Source organism: Crinia signifera, chromosome 11, assembly GCF_055691185.1.
Source record: "Crinia signifera chromosome 11, ASM5569118v1, whole genome shotgun sequence".
Taxonomy (NCBI): domain Eukaryota; kingdom Metazoa; phylum Chordata; class Amphibia; order Anura; family Myobatrachidae; genus Crinia; species Crinia signifera.
The window spans coordinates 38,620,028-38,639,737 of record NC_139227.1 but is presented as its reverse complement, the minus strand read 5'-3'; the positions used below and the strand labels follow the sequence as shown (position 1 = coordinate 38,639,737).

At 45.8% G+C, this 19,710-nt stretch overlaps 1 protein-coding gene across 1 annotated transcript in view; it reads left to right on the top strand.

Moving 5' to 3' along the window:
• SLC9A5 (solute carrier family 9 member A5) overlaps positions 1-19,710 on the top strand; it is a 97,321-nt gene that overhangs the window by 21,435 nt on the left and 56,176 nt on the right. The window contains exon 4 of the mRNA XM_083164768.1: positions 13,868-13,946. Coding sequence (XP_083020894.1) covers positions 13,868-13,946 — 79 coding nt within the window. The remainder of the gene's footprint in view (positions 1-13,867; positions 13,947-19,710) is intronic.

Below are 19,710 nucleotides of genomic sequence, written 5' to 3'. Positions count from 1 at the left end.
ATGGCCTGTCCTCCTATAGCCTGTCTCATTGTCTGCTTCTATGGCCTGTCCTCCTATAGCCTGTCTCATTGTCTGCTTCTATGGCCTATCCTCCTATAGCCTGTCTCATTGTCTGCTTCTATGGCCTATCCTCCTATAGCCTGTCTCATGGTCTGCTTCTATGGCCTGTCCTCCTATAGCCTGTCTCATTGTCTGCTTCTATGGTCTGTCCTCCTATAGCCTGTCTCATTGTCTGCTTCTATGGCCTGTCCTCCTATAGCCTGTCTCATTGTCTGCTTCTATGGCCTGTCCTCCTATAGCCTGTCTCATTGTCTGCTTCTATGGTCTGTCCTCCTATAGCCTGTCTCATTGTCTGCTTCTATGGCCTGTCCTCCTATAGCCTGTCTCATTGTCTGCTTCTATGGCCTGTCCTCCTATAGCCTGTCTCATTGTCTGCTTCTATGGCCTGTCCTCCTATAGCCTGTCTCATTGTCTGCTTCTATGGCCTGTCCTCCTATAGCCTGTCTCATTGTCTGCTTCTATGGCCTGTCCTCCTATAGCCTGTCTCATTGTCTGCTTCTATGGCCTGTCCTCCTATAGCCTGTCTCATTGTCTGCTTCTATGGCCTGTCCTCCTATAGCCTGTCTCATTGTCTGCTTCTATGGCCTGTCCTCTATAGCCTGTCTCATTGTCTGCTTCTATGGCCTGTCCTCCTATAGCCTGTCTCATTGTCTGCTTCTATGGCCTGTCCTCCTATAGCCTGTCTCATTGTCTGCTTCTATGGCCTGTCCTCCTATAGGCCTTTCTCATTGTCTGCTTCTATGGCCTGTCCTCCTATAGCCTGTCTCATTGTCTGCTTCTATGGCCTGTCCTCCTATAGCCTGTCTCATTGTCTGCTTCTATGGCCTGTCCTCCTATAGCCTGTCTCATTGTCTGCTTCTATGGTCTGTCCTCCTATAGCCTGTCTCATTGTCTGCTATCTGCGCTTCTATGGTCAAATTGCACCCAACTAAATGCAACCGTACATGTCACTGACCAGCCTTATCCAAAGGGAGGCATTGGGGTTATGGAGGTGGGTAATCCAAGTGGTGATAGACAGGCCCAACGTTTCCTGTTTATTGGTACCTTCACAGGCTTATGTTAATGTGTGTCTTACCTATGTATGCATTGATTAGAACATAAGGGCTCTGTGCCATCACCTGCTGACCATTTATGACGCTGCAGACTTTCGTGTGCACCTTTTCCACCATATTTTTGGTTTAGGAGCGTCACCTAGACATTGGACCTGAATTCACGTGGCCAGCGATCAGTTTAGCCTCTGCCCCGCACCAGTGAAATCAATGTGCTCGCTGTGCATTTGGATGTGTACGTTTGCACATCCTTTTGCACCCGAGTAAAAATATCCAAAACCCATGGTAATAGCCTCACCAGTGGTTGATTTTTACATTGGCCACAACTCGTCGTAGCCCAGGACTTGGCAGCTGTGATAAAAACTGTCCTAACCAGTCTGCTACTGACATTTCACACCCTCCCCTAACAGGCATTGGCACGCCTGCATTTTCCCCGACACTCCCAGCGTTTTTCTTGCCTGTCCCAAAAAACGGTCGTTTGCACCCACACACCCCAACTCCCCGTCAATCACCTTTCGAACGGCCAGCGAACAGAACTATTTGCAATAGTTCATCGCAGGGCAGCCTCGCGGATGCATACTGTGAACCGTACGCATGCGCACTGTATCAATAATCGCCCACTTTGGGAATTGGCAGCCCTGCGATCATTGCCTGAATCAGGCCCATTGTCTTGGAGCTAATCCGCACCCTAACATACAGTATCCTGTGTGAATTCACCAGCAGCGTATCCATGCGTGTGCGCCCATGCAGGTTTGCCTGATCCTGCATTTCCGCCATCCTGGAGAGCAGGATGGGGGCAGTCTGGCATAGGCTAGTTTAGTGAGAGTGTGGCATCATCATGGCAAATCTTTGTAGATAAAGAAAATGGGCAATTATGCTGAGAATGCCGTAGTGTAGTCCATAGTGTAGGACTTGCAGGTAGTGCTGGGCAGGTGCAAGTAGACATTATGATAATGTACAGTAGCTGACAGTCTTTGAGAGGTGTGCTACATAACCTGCTGACTCATTACTTATTCAGCAGCTGCAAGTGACACACAGACCTCTCTCTCTCTCTCTCTCTGTCTCTCCCCTGACTGTATAATGTATAGGATCAGATGCTATCGGAGCAGGAATCCCGGCAGATTACAGCATGCACATTATACAAAATTGTAATTACTTCTAGGGAAATTTACTAAAGGTCCCTACACTGGTTGATTTTGCCTAGCTTGTATGCTGACCGATGATTGGGAAAATCGATGGGATTAAAAGCAAATTTTTGGGCCATTTTAGCGATCTTCCCAGGGGTGGATGACTTTCCATAGCAGGACGCTATTGATAGCCGTCCACCCCGTCGCTCATCTGCTGGTAATGAGCGACGGAGCACGCATCAGCACTCACTGCTCATCGCTGCCCCGTACACACTGGGCGGCTGTTGAGCTGAAAGCAGCTGAAACGACAAAACTGAGCTGCTTTTAGCTTAAAGTAGCGCCGTGTGTGTATGGGCCTTAAGATCGAACGGGGCGATTCAATCTTATTTGGGGTCGGGACCCGGTGGTCGGCAAATTTACAAAGGCAAATTCTAACGAGTTTCCGTTTATACGAATGGCAAGCTTGCAAGAATTTGTCTGGTTTGACCATCGATAGAACTTGGTCGCATATAGTCATAGAGTTCTATCAGATTGTCCAATTTACTATCATTCGTATGAGTGAATTTAGCCACAAATTCAGCTCAAAATACAAATGAGAAATCTGAAAACATTTCAATTTGTATTTGATTAAGACAGCGCGGGTCACTGAGGTCTGTGTGATGCTTTTCTGTGAAGCAAAAAACAAAAAATATAGGTGTTTAAGCGCTACTGATATTTTCACTATTTGTTACACCCAGTGTGGATGAAAAAAAGAATGATACTGTCACCATAAGGTAATATTCCTCATAAGTAACAATAATTTTGTAGAGTGTCAAGTCACCGTCCGCTCCCCGTATACATAGGTCAGGTATTGCTTCTTTATGGATGTCGGCAACTTAGTCAGGCCAGCGTCAAATCCACATATACTGAATAGAATACGGAGAGAAAAAGTGAAAATAGTGCAAATCGTTTTCACTAAAAAACATTTAATTATAAAATTGCATTCACAGACGTAGACATATAAAACAGCATGAAACTCAGAGTCCCCCTGGCAAAACAGCAGTCACAATGTCCTCAGATGTTCAATTTTCAGCACAAGGTCCGGAACCAAGAGCTGTCACGGCCAGTGACTGAAGTTGAGCGGAAGAGGGTCACTCGTTTCAAAAGTACAGTCACACTTAACGTGTTTCAGAGTCGTTATCCTTCATCAGAAGTGTGATATTCCAGTCCCCATCACCGGTTTATATACCAGGTATTCAGCTGACTGTAATTGTTACCAATTTCCGGGTGTGGAACGATCTGGGCGGAAACAACATGGCCGTGCGTTCCATCTAGCCGGAAGTCAAGCACTTGCTTTTTAGCGCATTGATCCTGTGAGTTTTTATTGTTCCATTAAAAAAAAAAGGTCCTCTTCCTCCAACGAGCCGATCCTGGTTTCTGAAAGACAGGAAAAATAGATTGGGTTAATCCTGTATTTCAAAAAGCAGCACCAGGCTCCTAGACCGGTCTTGTTTACAATAATACGGGAATTGGGGTCCCTCATATTTTTTTAATTAGCACCGAGCTCCAACAGGCAACATGGAAATGCCACAGCCGGGGTCATTGTTTGTATAAGGTCTACCGGACCAAGCATTTCCCTGCCTGGGGTACCTGGGAAAGTGAGGAACCCCCTCCCCAAAAAAACCAGGCCACCCAAGGACAGGGCTGAAGCCTGGTGCTATCCCCGACACCCCTGAGCAATGGGTGCTGGCAAAGGCGAATCTAGAATTATGGTAATGGGTGGTCCCAGATCTAGACATAATAGCCGGGTGACCTTTGCGTGGCGTAGCGGCGGGTCAAAAAGGGGGCGTGTCCTCATGGGAAGGAGGAGTGGCATCACAAAAAGGGGTGTGGTATTACACTTTAGACCATACACAGTAATGCCCATTACACATTTTAGCAAACTCCATAATACCCATTACACATAAAGCCACACGCCGTAATGCCAATTACACATAAGGCCACACACCATAATGCCCATTACACATTGTGCCACACATCATGATGCCCATTACATACTATATAACAAACCGTAATGCCCATTACATATTTGCCACATAAGTGCTGCTTACCTACGTGCTCATTGCTAGGGTTCTTGCTTGATGGCACCATAGTACCCATTACACATGATGCCGCACACCATAGTACCCATTACACATGATGCCGCACACCATAGTACCCATTACACATGATGCCACACACCATAGTACCCATTACACATGATGACGCGCACCATAGTACCCATTACACATGATGCTGCACACATAATGTCCCTTACACATGATGCTGCACACATAATGCCCCTTACACATGATGCTGCACACCGTAATGCCCCTTACACATTAAGCCACACATTATGCGTAATGCTCCCACATACCGCCACTTGTAGCGTCCCTTAAGCAATGCCCCCAAAAGTGCCACTTACTGTAAATTTTTATATGAGCCTTCGTTGCTGCTGCAGGGAGAGATGGAGAGCGGTGCAGCTGCTTCTATGGGGAGAGGAGAAGAGCGCAGCGCAGAGCACGCTCCCACTCCCCTCCTGGTGTCCCCTCTAGCCGAGTGGACATTTGAAATATTTTGCGCGCTGTTGTTGTGCGTGACTTCGGGGGAGCACCACATGATTAAAGGGGGGGTGAGGTGAAAGCAGGGAGAAGAATTGGAGCGGAAGCTGCAAAGGTGACAGTCATTGACAGCTGGAGAGAGTGCAGGGGGCTGCCTGGCTGTATGTAGAGCACTGCAGGTCACGGCTGTTTGAAATAATACCCCTTTCACAACAGAAAATGCAGGGATTTAACCGGGAATATGGTCCCAGGATCATGCAGGGACATTCCCAGGCTGACCCCTTATACACCAGCCTAGTCCCTGCATTTTCTGGTGTGAGGGGGAGAGACAACCACTCTCCTCTCCCTACCCCCCTTTAACCAACCAGCTATATCTTCAGAACCAACTGACCCATTTACATGAGACCAGTATCATATTGAAGAACTTTTGAGTTGGCTTCGAATGATTTTGGTCCCGTGAAACTGGGCTGTTTGGTTCCAGAGAAATCTGCCCTCAAAGAACATAAACAGTCATGAAATTACATTTAAGAAAAAAAAAAAAAAAAAACACAGTTTAACCTCAATATCCCCGGAACCAATTAACCCATATGGATCCAGCCTGGTATCAGATTGAAGGCCCAGCGATTTGGGTTCGACTGAGATCAACCTCGAGCTTCAGTGATGCCAAAGGGGAAACTGGCAGCCATTGAACTGGGTGGGGGTCGGAATTAGCGGGTCCCATGTTATCCTATAGGGAAAACGTTCCAGCTTTGCCTGGCAGTATCTCCGGTTCTCAGGGGGCTAGAGACACGGGACTGGGCTCATTGGAAAGCCCCATCCCTCAGCTACAAAATGGGTGCTCACCTATCTTGTCACGTAGATCGGTCCCCTTGTCCATGTAGAAATCCATGTGGTACCTTTGGGGGAAAAAATCCAATACTCATCTACTCCAGTGTAGATCATGTCCTCTTTGGTCCAAAGTAGGCATCCCATGGGTTAAAATAAAAAACAAGTGTCCCGTACCAGCGGAATGAGGATCTCAATGTGTGTTTACACATGGATCTCCTCTCCAATACCAAGGATAATCCCACTGACATCAGTCACTGGGACTCCCCTAAGCCTATCAGGTTTGAGCTCCAAATAGGCTGTTTGCCACCCATAGAAGTTTATTATGAAAATAACATGGGCTCCTATGGCGGTTCCCACCATATATGCCCATGTTATGAGTTTAACATAGGCCCCTATGATGGGAACCGGCAAATCAGCCTGACCGCAAAGTTAATTGAGGGGATCCCTACTCCTTTTGTTCCCTGTATTTTTGGAACCAGGACCAGTCCAAGAGCCCTGTGCTGGTTTTTGAAATAGAAGGTGACCCCATTCCATTTTCCCCCTTTATTTCTGAAACCAGGACCGGCTCAAAGAGCCAGGGGCCAGTTAGTTATTCTGGTGGAGGGGGGAACCCCACGTAATTTTTTTAATTTAATGTTCTTCATTTCACACAGAGAAGCATCGCACGGATGGGACTGACTTCAGGCTCGGCCATATTTGTTTGGCGGTAAACTCGACAGCCAAATACGAATGAGTTCACCATCAGAAAATCCAAATCCTGAGAACTGGGCAGCTAGGTAAATTTGCTGAGTTCTCTGGCAGAAAATACGGGCGATCGCGGATGAAGCGATTCGTATGGTGGCTCGACCGTTGCGGTTGAGTTTAGTAAATTTCCCCCTTAGAGAGGCATCACCCATCAAAAGATGTGCACAGTTCTGTACTAAAGAGCTTACAATCTACATTTTCCCGAAACAGATGCAGAACTAGTACAAAATTAACTGTAAATGTAAAAATAACATGAGATATAACAGATCGTGCAGCCTTCTGTGTATAGGACAGAAATTGGGAAATATGCCACCGTGTGCCTGTCGCTTTAGAACAAATGCTCTAAATTCTGGTACAGAACTCCTGAAATGAGTTATGTCACGAAACATGAAGTAGCCTATGTCATCACCACATAACTCGTGGGACTAGTGCCCCCTGGTGGGGGCAAATTGGTATCTCAGGGTATGTACAACGTTTGTCTGGAACTGGGCTGACCCAATAAGATAGGGGCAGATATATGATCAGACAATATGGGGGAGGGGATAAGCGCACGTTATGTGCACTGATACCGCTTCTCCCCCTTGTATGACGGCGCCAGCGTGCGCCCCTGTCTATATCGGCACTGATATCTAAATGATAGCAGGCCGAATGAATGAGCGGTCAGCATCGGTGTAAACTGATGCGCTATCTCCAGGAGGGGACATCGACGGAGGGGGGAGTTAGCGCTCCCCCACTTCGGCGGACAAGATGTTAATACATCTTTTCGGTCTCCCCTCCTGCTTTGCCTCGCTAATGAGGCGAAGCAGGAAGTATTATAGCGGCGAGAGGGGTAGATGTATGAAGCAGTAATAAGGGAGGAGAAGTAGCCCATCAGCTGCCCTGTATAATTCTATATTATGCAAATTACAGATGTTACTTCAGTGCTGATTGATTGCCATGGGTCACTTTTCCTCCCTTGTGGAGGCTTTAAATACCCCCACAAGACCACTATACTCCTGAGGATTACACATTTTCTTTCACTGGATACGGGACTTACCATCTCTACCTGGTCATCCTTCACTCCACATCAATAAGGATTGGACCTGCAGCTATTTCCTCATCTACACCCAGGTTTACCGGACAAATCACCAGAACCAATTGGTATTATTTTACCACCATTCTGGAATTGGCCACCTGGTAATTTACTGCTGCTCAATATAGAGACATCCCTTCCAGTCATATAAATATCCTAGATATAGGAGTATATCAGTGTCTTAAAGGACTATTATCCCCATTTTAAAGTGTCTTTTTGTCTATATGTTTGTTTAAATGTTTGCTATTTAAAAAAACCAAAACATTTAAACTGAAAGAAACCGTCACATTCGAATCATTTGAGAAACAAGCCAGTGCTGGTATCCTCTTCTGTTTTCTCCCTTATCACTGCTTCATACATCTACCCCTGAGTGACTGGGATTTTGGCATTGATAGACATCACAGTTGCAGGACGGGACTTCTTGTGACAATTATTTATACTTCATGATAAGATCTGTCCTTCGATGTCAATCCTTGCCTCTCTCTCCAGGCCAGAAGGTTGCTATTGGTAACAGTCACTACTTTCCATTCTTGTTACTTCAAACATTGCAGAGCCCTGCAAACAAGTATACGCCGCCTAGCCATATTGAAATCCCGCCCCTGCAAACCAGCGAATCGTTTAGCAAGGCTTGGGAAAACTCGCTGGATCGGCGAGTAGCTTCAAATCTATTCGCAAGCTGCTCACCATCTAATGATTTTCCCGGTGTGTGCGGAGCCCAGGACTCGCTCGGCGGCTGCGATAGAAGCCGTCGGATCGGGACTGGAGGTAACGACACACGTACAGTATATTTGGGAGTGTTACTAGTCTAACACAAAACTAGTTAAAAGCCTATCTGCAATGTACTTTCACTTTGAGTGGTGGCAGTTTTTACTTTCACTTTGATCTGTGACAGTTATTTGCACACAAACTCTACAACCCACCCCCAGTGCCTATCTGTTCCTACCTCTTCACAGCTCCCTCTCTCTTTCTATATCCAGCAAGTTTGAAACAGATATGTGTCCCTGCAAAAATTGCTTTCGCTTTCTATTATGACATCTTTTAGCACAATTTGGTCCGTCGAGTGGCTTCTAGTGGTCAGTGGTGGTACTTCATCTCACAGAGGTGAGGAGTATTTAACCATATTTGGATCAATAAGTACCTGTTTGAAGACAGGGGGCGTTGCTGAGGATAGATGGTATCACTATGGTGTACTACCATCTTTCAAACAACGCCATACCAAATTTCAGACTGATTCATAGGTTAGGTTTTTTTTCCCACCACGACAATGCACCAGCTCCCTCATCCGGAATTGTTGCGTCCAAATTGCATGAATTGCGCTAGGAATTGTTGCTCTATACACCGTACTCGCCCGACTTGGCTCCCTGCGACTTCTTTCTGTTCCCTAACCTGAAAACGTGGCTTGTGGGAAAAAATTCAGCTCAAATGAGGAGGTCATCATCGAGACAGAAGCCTACCTGATTTTGACAAATCATATATTTTTTAAAGGGGTTTACAGAACTGGGATGTTGGTAAAAGTGTGTTGCCGTGAAAGGAGATTATGTTGAAAAATAAATACAAAAATGAGTGAAAAATTTTCCTCTTCATTCTTAACACAGGTACAGTACTTATTGATCCACCCTTGTGTGTATATACACACATATATACAGTATATATATATATATATATATATATATATAGATAGATATAGATGTTGTTTGTGGGGTTCCATATAGTTTATCATCCCTGGAATCCATGACTAATATTCCTCCCATTTCTGCGGCGTTGCACAAATGTCAGATCAGTCTCTACAGGCAGAAGAAGAACCTTTGTTCCCTGTGATGTATTATGGCTGAATCTAGGGCAATAAAACAGAATATTTCATCTAGGACGCGGATTATGAAAGGTCTCCTAGGAAACCGTTTTCTTCTTTTATAACATCGTGGTTATTGATCAGGTTTCACGTCCCTTATTTATCCTGCATGAACATAGAGCCTTGGTTTTATAAATGATCTGCACTTGTACAGAAGAGGGTTCCTGGGTTCTGGATGTGTTCTGCACCCAGTTACACCTGTAAATGTGTGTACTGATTGATTTAATTGTAGACCCCCCACGCGGACTACGGTAAACGTATTATTTGTTTTGATGTAAATGCAAAGAAATCATTTATATCCCATCAATCATAGTCCTTTGAGGATCTACCAGGCCTATGATTACTAACATGACTCACCCAGAAATACACTAAATGTAATTGTGCATTATATATTCACTACTTATCAGCCAATCAAAATGACGGAACAACGTAACAGTAATGTCAGCGCCAGCCCTGTGCGTACCTGAACGGAGCAACACTTGAATTAGACTACTGTTTTTCAACGACTGTGCCTTGAGCTGTTCTCAAGTGTGACTCCAGATCTAGAGATGTCCAAACCAGTTTATAGCCACCACCAGTTCAACTGTTATTTACTGGTCTCTTCTTTTCATTTAAAGGGCCAATGTATTTTATTTGTGTTACCTGTGGGGACCAGTGTGATTGTTTTTTATATGGAGGGCAATAGGTTTGTTTGTTTTTTCCTATGGGGGCCAATGTGTTTTGCCCTGTGGGGATCTCTTGGTGTGCCTTTGGAATTTTTAAATCTTATTTAGTGTGCCGCAAGGTAAAAAGGTTGAAAATCACTGCTGTATAGGATGCTAAATTAATACAGCACACAAAGACCGTGTCCAATATTTTGCATGATGTGCTTATGTCAATGGTGTGCGATCTGGGCGGAGGGGTACAGAGACCTCACATCACATGTATTGTGTTCAAAGAGAATGGTAGAATAAAGCTTGCACCGGCTGGCTGTGGCGTTCCCGCAGTGTAAATGAGAAGCCGTGATCGATAATGGCAGTTACACGTAGTGAGAACTCGCAGGCGGCCTCCATAACCAGTGCCCCAGATACAAGCGCGCTATTGTGTTATATTTTATAAGTCCGAATCCTTCGTGTCCAAACGTTTCACAGGGACAAAGACTGACCTGATATTTGGGCAGCGTCTTGCTGAGCAGCGGATGGCGGCGGAGAAAACAATCTTCCAGAATTCTGACACAAAACTCGGTAGAACTTTCTGCTTCGGTAACACCAACCTATTGCGCTAAGAGCTACCCTAGGTAGACTGTGTCCACATGCATTAGGATAACAGGGTCAGAAGGTCTACAGGTAAAGGGTAGTCAATGGGTAAGGTCAAAAAGGTCGACATGAAAATAGTCGACACACACAAAATGTTGACACAAGTCTTTAGGTTTTTAGGATGTTTAACTATTTCTAAGCACACAATTGGAAGCTTTTGTCTACTTTTGTCAATGTCGACCTACTGTTTTGACCTATTTCATGTGTCGATCTATTGACTGTCAATCTAATAATCCACACCAGTGATGCCTTTTGTCATGTCGGCATTTTGACCATGTCTACCTTTTATACCTGTCATCCTTAAGCACTGTCTGCCTTTTACCTGTCGAGCTTCTAACTATGTTGACCTTGTGTGCCTGTCGACCATATAGGGTTGACCTTTTAACTGTGGACCTAGACCAGTGATGGCTTACCTTGACACTCCAGATGCTGTTGAACTATACATCCCAGCATGACCTGCATCAGTTTTAGTCTGGCCAAATAGTAAAACTGACTGCATGCTGGCATGTGTAGTTCAACAACAGCGTCAAGGTTAGCCATCACTGATATAGACACTGTTGACCTATGGAACCTTGTGCTTGCCCGTTCTATCTGTAACATGTAAGGTACCGCAGCTGCCTGCTTTGTGTGGTTTATGTAGAGCGATGTGAGGGGCCTAGCAAACACCGTCCGTTCTCTATTCCCCCTCAGGTGATGCCCTTCCAGTTGCATTTGGGAGTGGCATAGCCTGTTCCCCAGAGCGTGACATCATCGTCCCTGCCCACTACTGACACTGAGGAGCAATAGTCAGACTCATTGAGGGCCTGATAATGAGATGGACGTGAATCCTTGCGTCCTCTTGTTCTGCGATGCAGTGGCGGTGATACGGATATGGTAGTATCAGCCTTCCCCTTGTGTACTAGTGTACACTGCACTGTGGAGGTTTGAGTCCGCCACGTTTATATTGTGGCTGTTTCTGAGTTGTGAGCAATACAAAAAAATACACACACGTCCCTGGGTTACCAGGGTTACGTAGAGGACCGGTCTGTCAGAGGGTCCCAGGCCAGTTGCCGAGAGGGGACAAATGTCCTTCTTTGCACTGCATCGCCATGCTTAGAAATTTCCATATTTTTTTCCCCCCAGAGGAGGCTTGGTCACCTGTCGTGGATTTGGCCATTCCTCTTTTAGTACCTGGGCCCCATGGCTGTCTCAACAGCCCTGCCCAAATCTAAATCTCTGCACTTTTTTGCATACATTGTTTTCCTTGATGCTAAACATGTTACTTATGGCCCTTATGGGCATATTTATCATTCATTGTTTTCTAATTAATTTGATCTGGTGTTTTCGCATCCTTTTCACATTAATTTAGTGTCATTGAAATCTGTGAATGGATTATTGTACTGGCAAATATGATCTGCTCAAATTTTATATATATAAAAAAATAACCCCAATGGGAGTCCCGTTTCCCCTAATAATGCTGCTCTGCCCTTTCTGAATGCTGACAGGAAGTCACAGGAACAGTGTGGACTACATGCTGACAGGTGAAAGAAAATAAGTTATAGTAGAGAATAATCAACTAAAACGTATACGTTGCACCAAGGGATTGGTGAACTTCATCTTTGTGACCTGGTCAGCTTAGATACCGGCTGGGCTACTGCACAGATCAGCTGACCAGGTCACAGCGTAGGCGCTTACTGACCACCAATCCCTGGGTGCAGCGTGCAGGTTTTATTTTAGTCTTTTCTGTTATAGAATGGAAAGAGGCAAGAGAGGAGGCATGGAGCGGGTGGATGTGCAGACACATTATCAGAATATTTTTTTACAAAGATACCCAAAAACATCAGGGAGAGGATTTGCACAGCGCTTTCTCATAACCTGTGTACATTTTCAAATATCGTTATGTGAATGTAGGTGAATTTTTCGCATCACAACCACATGGGATTGAGATAAATATGCCTCTTGCTCTTTATAGGTTTTTTATGTATCCTCATGGCATATTTGCAATACCTGTAGAATGTAAATCTTTTCTTGTCCCTGCAGCCATGCATAAATACAGGAAGTAGACTAATACGACACATTCTTTCAGAGGCCAGCTTTCAAATTGTGGCTGATATGACCCCCCCCCACACACACACACAGACCGCCACCCTCTTAATTAATTTATTAGTATTGTTTGGCAAGCTCATAGCGTGGAATTCAGTTCTTGACCAGTATACTTAAGAACTCCTCCATATCCTTTAACAAGATTGTGCCCTTGGCTGTCCTTTCATGTTAGTTTCCCTTCACATCTTTGCCCTCCCTTCCATCCTTTCCACCACCTTCTCATCCATTCCCTTCCTTTCCCTTTCTTTCCTTCCCGTCCATTTCATCCCCTTCTCTTCCATTCCCTTACTTTCCATTCCATTCTCTTCCTTCCCTCCCATCCCCTTCTCTTCTATTTCCTTATTTTCCCTTTGTTTCCATTCCCTTCCTTTCCTTTCTGTTTCCTTTCGATCCCTTCCTTTCCCTTCCCTTCCTTTCCATTGCCTTCCTTTCCCTTTCCTTTCTGTTCCCTTTCATTCCTTTCCGTTACCTTCCCTTCCTTTCTCTTACATTCCCTTCCATTCCTTTCCTTTCCCTACCATTCCCTTAATTTCCCTTCCATTCACTTCCTTTCCCTTCCATTCCCTTCCTTTCCTTCCCCTACCCTCCCCTGATGGTTTTCACCACAACTTCCCTTTTTCTCTCCCTTCCATTTTGTCTTTTTTCCTACATCCACAATGTCTGTGTTGCATAATCCCAGTTTTCCTAATCCTGCTTTTTAGTTGTGTGCGTTTTCATCCACTGCTGTGCGATTGTATTATGATCGTCTGTCTTTGTGTACTGTACTGACTGACCGTTAATACCTTTTCTTTATTATATACAGTAGGTTACTCGATTACCCTACATGTAAAGACAACCTGAACAGTACTTGCATGTCTAATAGCAGAGCGGTCTCTTCCCAAGGGTTGTGTAGTAAAGTGAAATAATACATTTGTGTGATTTTCTGCATAGCTTGTTATAGCCATAGTTACAGCCTCTAATAATTTTACATTTCAAAACATTTATATTTTAGAGTTGTAACAAAGTAAGTAATCATTTTTTTGCTGACGTGACTCGTTATGCTCTAAATGGTAATTTCCAGGCTCTCTTTGCGGTCGCTGCCGCCGGTAAAACGTGTCCTATTTTACATGGTACCTGTAAAGAGGAATTGTTCCGTGATAATTAACTTTTGGTTATTTTTATCTCCTCCTTCACACCTTGCAGGTTTTGTACAAAGTGTTTAATTCTTTTGTTGAGATGGGTCCAGGGAACGTCCAGGCTGCAGATTACGTGAAAGGAGTCGGTGAGTGATTCGCACCTAGCCAAGCTTCTCGCGGTGACAGTTTCCTATGTACCTAAAGCTCAGCTTAGAGATGCAGGAGGTGGACGATTGGGAGACATATATATATATATATATATATATATATATATATATTGGATTGGTGAACAATGTGGGGGTAGTAAGGGGGGATAGTGGTATAATGAGTCAGCACGTTACTATAATTTATACCCTGTTAATTTAGTATCAGTATTGGCCGTTCCAAAATCCAGTGTCCAAAACCGGAAAAAACACAATGAATACAATAAGTATTATCTCTCATTCTCAGGCGATCACTGATAAGCTCGATGGGGGAGGGGGGGCCGGATGGCGTCAACAGACCGTTGCGGGGGTCATAGGCGTGTGCACATTGAGTGTTAGGGGTACACAGGCACACCCTTAAAAACATCTCCCTGCCGCTAGCAATACCAGCAATACCTTTTACCAAAGACTGTATTCCATTAAAACAAGCGCCCATCAACCAATTATGTGTATATTGCATTATTAATTGTACTAGACATTGGCCCTTATTCTGGTTGGTGCGTACTTTCCCGTATACTTTCGGATGGCGTTTTTTAGCCGTCTGCGCATGCGTGGGGAACGCTATGCGCATGTGCCACGCATGGTCTCCGTACTTGTACTCAATAATACCGTACAGAAATGTGCACCGCAAACACTCGGGAAATATGGGCGTATTATGGGCGTCATTCGGAATGACACAGGGGCGTAGTTTCAAAGTGGGCTAAACTGGGCGGAAACATGGGCGGACACAGGGGAGTGCACTTATTTTGGTGGGCGTGCATTCGGACAGCACACCGAATGCACGCGAACAAAAAGGCAAGAAATATGCGGTGTTCATAAGCAAGTATTGCTTTGCGGACACCACTCGGTCATGCGCTAGGCAATCGGAACGCCTAATCAGGACGGACGATGAGAGGGTTAATGTAAAGTGGGAGTAAAGTGTTTAATGATCAATTAGAGAAATAATAGATAACCATTAACCCCTTCCCGACATTGCCTTTTAAGGTAATTTTTTTTTTTTTTTTCCTCCTTGTGTTCAAATAAGCGTAACTTTTTTAATTTTCCGGCTATATAGACACATGAGGGCTTTTTTTTTGCGGGACAAGTTGTACTTTCTAATGGTACCATTTACTATACCGTATAATATTCTGGGGAATCAGGAAATAATTCAATGTGGGGTAAAAAAAAAAAAAAACGCAATTCCACAATTTTGCGCTGGTTACGGTTTTTTTGGAGTTCATAGTTCGTTTAAAATGATGGGTTATCTTTATTCTATGGGTCGTTACGATTCCGGTGATACCAAACTTATATAGTTTTCGTTACATTTTACCACTAAAAAAAAAAATAGAAAATGTTACGGTTTTTCGAATTTGCGTCGCGTCGCCATGTTCTGCGGCTTATAACTTTTTTATTTTTCCACCTACGGACCTGGGTGAGGGCTCATTTTTTGCGGGCTGAAGTGTACTTTTTAATTAATACCATTATGGGATATGGGCGACTTTCTGATCTCTTTTAGCTATTTTTTTTTGGGTAGGCGATGCGACCAAAAAGCGTAGTTTTGGCGTTGGGGATTATTTTCCGTTTACGCCTTTAACCGTGCGGGATAACTAATGTTATATTTTAATAGATCGGACTTTTAGGAACGCGGCGATACCAAATATGTTTATTTTTTTTATTATTTATTTATTTTTATTTGGGAAATGGGGAAAGGGGGGTGATTTGAACTTTTAATATTTTATTATTTTTTTTTTATTTTTAAACTTTATTTTTTTTTTTTTTTTACTTTTACTACAAGGCCCCCTAGTGTACTTGACCACTAGGGGGCGCGATCGCCTGTACTAGGTTCAGCCATAGAGCTCTATGGCTGAACGTAGTGATTTTTTTCACTTCCTATTACATCCTGCCTGAGGCAGGATGTAATAGGTATGAATACACGGACAGCACAGGGGTCTACATTAGACCCCTGGCTACCATGGCAACCGATCGGCACCCTCCGATCGCGCTGCGGGGGGCCCCGATCGGCGCCGGAGGGGGGCGCCCCCCCTCCGATCAGCTATTTAAGCACTGCGGGCGCTTTGCCCGCGGTGCTTAAAGGGTTAAACGGCCGCGATCGGCGAACTCGCCGCTCGTGGCCGTGAGAGCAGGGACATGGCTGTAATATACAGCCATTACCTGCTCTCTATCAAGCCAGCTCACTCCGTGAGCTGGCTTGATTCACCCCCAACCGACATATGACGTATATATACGTCATATGTCGGGAAGGGGTTAAAAACAATCCCTTTTGAATGAGGTTGGCTAATTGCATAAGCGGGTAGTGGCACAGATTTGGGTCTTATGAGAATAGTGTTGATTTGTGCGTAAATACTCCGCATCGGTGCGTACAGCCAGCTTCCCATACGTTCTAACGCGGTAAGACCGTGCTTACGCTGCAAGACCGTGCAAGAATCTGTACGTGTCCACCGCACACGCAAGGTTTCTCTTTCAATGGTCCTGGTGACACAGCTCAACACTGGGATGTAGGAGGGTCCGAAGGAGCCAGGCACCTATCCTAAAGCTTTAGAGGGTAGGCTCCTCCCCTACTGCATCCCTGGACTCTTCAGTTCGTGTTAGGTGCCCACTGGAGTGGGTGCTATTCTAAAGGGCTGCGGGAGCAGCCGAAGAAATAGAGTAGTTAGGGAATTTTTATTGTTTTATTAACTTTCACCCTAGCTAGGTAGGCACAGTGTGAGGATTCTCATAGTGAATCCTCACACTGCTAGCGCAGCAGGAGCTGACAGAATCGCGTCCTGTCAGCTCACTGTGCACAGGGGAGACGCTGTCTGGCCTCCCTGTGCAGCGCTTTTAGCCTCTTTTAAGAGGCTGCCTGGGCTCCGGAGCATCCTAAAACCGGCTCCACGTTTAGGTGGGGATCATGGGGGACAGGCGTTCCGTGATGGCGGCGGCCATTTTATGCGGAGCTTACACGCTGAGCTCCTGATTGAGAGGACAGCAGCGCTGTGACAGGCATGTTCCAAGTGGTCCCCATTCGAGGGGGAGACACTGGAACTAGGAAATCCTACCTAAGGAGCGGCTGGCTGGGGGTGGTTGGCGCCAAAAGGTCACGGACCCCGCAGCAGCAGGGACTTTTGGTCTCTTCCTTCACTCTGACTTTGGCGCCTTTCAGAACGCTTGCAGCGGAGCTGAGCTGGCTAATTGATCCTGGCAGAGTGACTTGGATTTCCTGGGCATCGCTTCCCCGCAGTTGAAACCAACAGACAGCTAAGTGACTGGGTGCATTGCCTCTGTATAAACGCTTGTACATTGTTTGCACTGTGTATACTGATAGTTATACATTTATCGCTTACATCATGTCTGAGCATCAGGCTGTGGTTTTGGGGGAGGGAGCCCTTAGTGCACTGAGCGCGTGCAATGTTTGCACACAAAAGTTTGTCCCTGAGCAGATGGCCAAGGGGGGCTTATGTATTACTTGCGCTGATGTAAGACCCATGGGCAGTGAACCCCATAGGGCTGAGCAGAGTGAACCTGCGTGGGCCAGTGCCCTAGGCAGGTCAGTAAACGCTTTGGTGCAGCTTCTAGACAGGCAGAGTGATGTGTTGGTAGAATCACATCATCTCAGCAGTCTTCTGGCTCCTTGCCTCTTACCCAGGCAGATCCTGCGCTTATTCAGGTGATGCAGGATACTGCAAAGGGGATCAACAGGTTCAGTGAAATACTGGACAAAATGGATGATGTGGCAGGGACCCCTAAAAGGTCTTATGCTATGCCTACTGTGGTAGATGAGGAGGAGGGAGCGTATACTGACACCCCCTGGGAGGGTGATGATTTTGAAGAGACCTCTGCTGCTGGTATTGAGGATCTTATTGTAGCTGTGAAACAGGCTTTAAAACTGTCTGTGGAGGATAAGACTCCTGTTAAAGGTGTTTTCAAGCGACAGCGGAAGGAGGCTGTTACTTTTCCTTCAGATGAGGGGTTGCAGGAATTATTGGAAGGGGCTTGGAAAACCCCGGATAAGAGGCTACAGATGCCTAAGAGATTCCTTAGTCTGTACCCCATGCCAGAGTCTCATGCTGAACTCTGGGAAAAGGTGCCTGTTGTGGATGCTTCAGTGGCACGTTTATCCAAAGCTACGGTATTGCCTGTACAGGGCGGTGCAGCGTTTAAAGATTCTGTGGATAAAAAGCTGGAGGGAAACCTCAAGGCTATTTTTGAAGGGGTGGGGTTTACCCTACGCCCCCTTATTGCTTCAGCCTGGGTCTCTAAGGCCATGATAGAGTGGGCTGGTGAATTATGCACCATGCTGCAAGCTGACCCTGGTGCTTTGCTTATAGCAGAGAAGATTAAGGCTGCTGCAGAATATGCGGTGGAAGCAGAGGAGGAAGCTCTTAAGATGGCAACCAGAGTGTCCACAGTCTCTATTAATGTCAGGAGAGTGCTCTGGCTTAAGGCCTGGGAAGCGGACAATGAGTCCAAGAAGGCCCTAGAAATGTTAGCTTTCAAGGGAAAGTTGCTTTTTGGTTCTGAGCTAGAGGAAATTATAAAGCAAGCCACGGGCGGCAAGAGTACATTTCTGCCGGCCCCCTCAGCAAAGCAGACATCCAGATTCGCTGCTTTTAGGCCGTCCTTTCGGCCCTCCCCTAGAGGTGGTGCGTCCTTTCGAGGACAGTCTTTCAGGGGAAAGTTTCAGGCCTCTAGGGGCAAAACTCAAAGGTCCAAGTTTGGCTCCTTCCATAAGAAGCCTGCCTCCAAAGGAGAGGACAAACCCTCCGCATGACTGTCAGGGGATAGGCCCGACAGTGATAAAGGTGGGGGGGCGTCTCACACATTTCAGGGACGCATGGGCTTCTCTAGACCAGGATTCCTGGGTATTAGAGATTATTACCCAGGGTTACAAAATCCCTTTCAGAGGGTTGCCTCCGAAGAGGTTCATCCCCACACCCGTGCCAAAACAGGCGCTCCTTCGCACAGCTCTTATGAGAGCGGCTCATTCCCTTTTGGAAAAAGGGGTGGTTATTCCGGTTCCCAGGGCAGAGTGGAAGAAAGGCTTTTACTCCACGCTGTTCCTGGTGCCCAAACCAGACGGGTCTTTCAGACCAATACTAAACTTAAAATCCTTAAATGTCCATCTTTGGGTAGACCATTTCAAAATGGAGTCTTTAAGGTCAGTACTCCTGAGTCTGGACCAGGGAGAATTTTTGGCGTCCATGGATGTCCAGGACGCATATCTGCACGTTCCCATTCACCCGGAACATCAGACCCTGTTGAGGTTTGCTATAGGAGACCTGCATTTACAATTCCGGGCGTTACCCTTTGGGCTAGCGACCGCGCCAAGGGTATTCACAAAGATAATGTCAGTGATGGCGGCGGTGCTGAGGCTCAGAGGAATCACAGTAATACCCTATTTGGACGATCTCCTGTTCAAAGCAGGGTCAGCAGCCATGCTTCAAAGTCACTTGGCAGAGGCCATCAGTTTTTTGCAGGCTCACGGCTGGATTTTAAATTTACAAAAATCTCAGTTGGTACCGTCACAGAGGCTTCAATTCTTGGGAGTCATACTGGATACCCATCTCCATCGGGTTTTTCTCCCGGAGGTAAAGGCCAGGGATCTGGTCACTCTAGTGCAGGAGATTCTCAGAGCTCAGAGCTTGTCAGTATGGAGGTGCCTCAAGCTCCTGGGGAAAATGGTGGCGTCATTCGAGACGCTTCAATTTGCCAGGTTCCACTCTCGGGT